Source organism: Cibotium barometz, chromosome 56 (genome assembly GCF_041138505.1).
Source record: "Cibotium barometz isolate CiBa-2024 chromosome 56, ASM4113850v1, whole genome shotgun sequence".
Taxonomy (NCBI): domain Eukaryota; kingdom Viridiplantae; phylum Streptophyta; class Polypodiopsida; order Cyatheales; family Cibotiaceae; genus Cibotium; species Cibotium barometz.
Window position 1 is genome coordinate 40,760,271 of NC_141101.1, and position 4,257 is coordinate 40,764,527.

The window sequence follows — 4,257 nt, forward strand, 5'->3', positions numbered from 1 at the left end:
AATTTAGAAGAAAATGGGGTGAGAGAGAGAAAGAGAAGAGCCAATGGACTACATGGCATGCCCTGTAGCTATCAGTCTTTTCAGTAGTGGGCTCCTTCCTCTGTTCTTTTGTGCCACCCTCGGGTCCTTCCTTGGTCTCCATGCTGCTGCTAGTCTCCCACAATCTCAAGATGTGTTCTGTGTATGCTAGACTGACAAACATAATGGGCCCTCGGATTGAGCATCCTTCATTTTGCCTGTCTTGTACTACCCTCCCTATGGTAATTAAGGGCTACCTATGTGGAGTCCGCTAGTCATGAGTACATACAGTAATCTTGGATCTCATAGTATCATGGATGATAAAATGAGGCTTGCTCCAGAGTCTCCACCCACATGCAATTAGTGTGGTTGTGTGTGTGTGTGTGTGTGTGTGTGTGTGTGTGTGAGAGAGAGAGAGAGAGAGAGAGAGAGAGCATATTGGTTGTCCTCTTCATCATGACACAGAAAATCTGCATTCGAAAACTTGGCAGAAGACTTTACTTGTTTCACTTGATTCTGAGCAGAACTATTTTTACTCTTACAAGGTTCGAGCTAGGACACCAAGACAATATGGCATGTGAGTAGGCGTTATACATTTTTTTCATTTGTACAGTTTAAGGCAAAATAATCAAATACTGAAATGAGTGTTCTCCAGAGGGAAGCTTTTTACGTTATATGAAACGGAGGAGGAGATGTCGGGAAAACATCACTTGCAAATGCATGGAAAACTAGAATGTGCTTATGGTGGCTAAAGGAGTGAACAATGATGGCAGTCAATAAGGGGATCGCTGAATGGGGGCAGGTTGCTTTGGGTGACACTGATCATCAGTGGGTGGTTTGGGCAACAGGCCTGCAGCCAATACGCCACCCATTAAGGCAGCCACAGCTGCCAACATGAAAGCAGGCATGTTTCCTCCACCAAACAACTCATCCCATGGCCCACTCCCCACCGAAACAATAATCTGGCAAACATGTGAAAAATTTAACATACCATTTACTTGACAGTCTTGAGCATCCAACAGAATGCATTGAAAAGCTATGCAATATTAAACACCATTCAGAAACTGACCTGTGGGATGACGACTCCTAAGTTGAGCACTCCCATGGAAAGTCCTGTGGTGCAAGCATCGTGGACTTCATTTAGTAAAGATATACAAATCAGAACAACGCTTGCTTGCATACAGACGCACAGATGGAATATAAATAATAGTAGGTTTTGTTTGCATTCACCTTGGCCACCACCAGCAGTGTTTGTGATAGAAGTAGTTACAGCATAGGGCACACTATAAGTTACCTGACAGGCACATCAAATCCATCAAAGAATTGGTATAGAACAACAAAGCATCTCATGCCATCAGAACTGTTGCAATCTATAAAGGTTAGTTCAGGACTCACTGCAAGTGGCATTCCAAGAATGGCAAAGATGCCGATGGCCGACCCCCAAATACCAGCAGGTGGATAGCCTGATTCTGTGCGGGAAACCCGTTTGGCCAATGCCGTGATAATGACAGTGCCAAAAAAGCAAGCAGACATAATCACATTGGCTGCAGCCCAGACCTTCCTCTGTCCTACTCTTCGGCATAAAGGCTCTATGAGCAATGATGTGATACCCAGCACAACAGAGTTAAGCATGAGTCCAAAAGACCCTGCACTGACACCTACATGGTACAGCTTTGCCATTCTGGCATTCGTCACGGAAGGCTCTCCCAGATAGACCTCCCGCCCCATCCAATCTGTGTCAAAAAGAATAAAGGGAAACCATGCAAACCAGGTGAGGGCTGTGACCAGAAGGACATTGCGCAAGGGTGTTGGAAGATCTCTGAGAGTGCCAAAGAGCTCCCAAAAGAAAGCCTCCTGCTCCAGCTCATTTTCTTCTTCTTCTTCTTCTTCTTCTTCTTCCTCATCCCCATTCACTTGCAGTGCCACTTGCTTGGTATCTTTATCTGAGAGCTGGGTTGAAGACTCGTTGCCCAACGACAGTGGAGCAGTTGGATTGCTGCTTTGCTTATTGTTGCTGCTCATCGATGGAGACCATGGAATCTCAGAAGCTGCAGTAATGCTCAGAATTGTGGTTGCAATTAGCACGATGATGGCAAGGAGGAAGGCTGATTTGAGATTGGCACAGCTCTTGTCACAAGCTGTAGTCAAGGTGAAAGGCAAGATCTTGTACCAGCTGCTATAAGCACCAGTGGCATAGCCAAGCACATTTCCTACAGCCATGCATAGAGAGAAGAAAGCATTGGCCCGCCGTGATCTACGGTGATCCTTTCCTGTGCATAAAATCAAAAATCGGTTAGACATGCAATGTTTGCACAGTCTAATTTGTTATATCCTTGTGCCCATGACATTCATGTTTGTATTCTCTAGACAATGTGAGACCCTTACACCACACAATCAAACACCTAGGGCAAACGTGGACCAATAGAGTAAGATTTACCCGTGAAATCAGCAAGAAGGGCTCGGCACGGCCCCTGTAAAGTGTTGTTGGCCAGATCCAGAGCCCAAAATCCAACCACAAAGATGACAATTGCTCGGGATCGAGATGTCAAGCCATCCCCGAATGCATAGCCAATATCAGCTGAGAAAGCAATGAGGAGAACAGCGAGCACAATAAAGATTGCACCCGTTATTATGAAAGGGCGCCTTCGACCCCATGAGCTCTCGCACTGGTCGCTCAGGTGCCCGACAAGGGGCTGCATGATCATGCCAGAGGTGGGGCCGCAAAGCCAGATGTAGCTTGCCCATGCATGTGGAATGCCGAGCTCTTCGACATACGGGGTTAAGAGTGAGAGCTGAAGGGCCCAACCGAACTGCACACCGGTTGCCATCAATGAGACCCTAGCCAGGGCCCTCAGGGGTACTCTGTTCTTGCCCTTGTTGCTTATCAAAGGTCTGAGACCACTATCACCGCCTGCTGTCATGGCCACAGAAGCCATGGGTTGAAGATAATCTGGGTTATGATCAGAGAGGATGAGACCTCTTCGTGATCCTTAGATGTTGTATTTGACTAATATTTACAAGTTCTGGTGCTTTATACTGCTACAGCCTACCTAAAGTTGCAACCTTTCACAGATCAGGCCAAGAAAAAGCCCTCTTGCGTCAATACTCTTATGGATGGATGCATAACAGGGATGATGATGAGGGGCTTGAGGAAATTAATGAATTGTAATGACGTTCTGCTTGCTTGCAGAATCCCTTTACGTCTTTTCTCTGCTGCGCCCGCCCATCAAGAACATAAAGCCCCAAGGCTATATAACAAATGAACCCACATCAGAAAGCACCCTCAACCCAGCACCGCGCCTTCCTGCGTGGCACGCCAAAACTTGTGCGCAAGCTCCAAGTGGGTAAAATCACGTTGTTGATGATGAATCATGATTGATCGCTTTCTCAGTCATGTCCGCCCTACCGCCGCTGTGTGTGATTTCGTCTGCAAGAAGCACAATCACAACAACAACAACAACAACAACAACAACTAGGAGGAATGAACGAAGGGAGACACAGGCAGATACGTGTGCCTGTAACAGGGAAGAGCCCTCAATAAATGAAAGTGTCGCACGTTTCTACCCTAGTGTATCTATTCATCTCAAAAGCTTTTCGTACTCGCCTCAATAATGAAAAGTGTTGTTGGTTTCTACCCTAGCGTAATTATAATTTTATTATAAGTAGAACAACAAAGTATAAGTGTGTGTACACCTGAAGGAAACTTAGAGAAAACAAGTACATTAACTTAGAGGAAACAAGCATCCTAGTCTGTAAGCCCGACGAATTATTTACGGACTTCAGATGATAGTGGGGCAAAGTCCTCTCCATTGACTATTGCTCTTTTGAATTTTTGTGTTCTCTCCCACACAGAAAGATATGATGTACCATAGCTTCTTCATCACTGTATGCTATGTCATCGTCTTCACTTCTATCATCTTCATGTTGTGCTCTTTGTCATTGTGCATGTACTGGATTGAAATATCTAACACTAGGAGTATCTACAAAGAAGATTTCTTCTATGTCCATGCAATGTGTGAGATGAGAAAGCTTCATCACTTTCCAAACTGCTGAGAAGATCTTCTCCTATTCATGCCAAATCCAGTCTTGGGAATTATCCATGAAGCCGCCGGATAATATTTTCCTATGCAGACCAGTTTTAAGAGAGTTCTCTGGAGCGAGGCACCAAGCTTATTTGCTATATTATTATCCATGAAAGAGATTAACGGGCGACAAGAACACTCTGTTTTTTAAATCTGA

General features: G+C 45.1%; 1 protein-coding gene across 1 annotated transcript; it reads right to left on the bottom strand.

The window, feature by feature from the left end:
- Positions 1 to 489: 489 nt before the first annotated feature.
- On the bottom strand, positions 490 to 3,623 carry LOC147607220 (sucrose transport protein SUT2-like). Its single transcript, XM_086791619.1, has 5 exons — positions 2,456 to 3,623; positions 1,414 to 2,288; positions 1,249 to 1,312; positions 1,088 to 1,131; positions 490 to 980 (listed from the first exon to the last, which is right to left on the bottom strand). Exons 1-5 carry the CDS (start codon positions 2,952 to 2,954, stop codon positions 792 to 794), a joined length of 1,671 nt encoding a protein of 556 aa, XP_086647745.1. The 5' UTR covers positions 2,955 to 3,623; the 3' UTR covers positions 490 to 791.
- Positions 3,624 to 4,257: the final 634 nt, after the last annotated feature.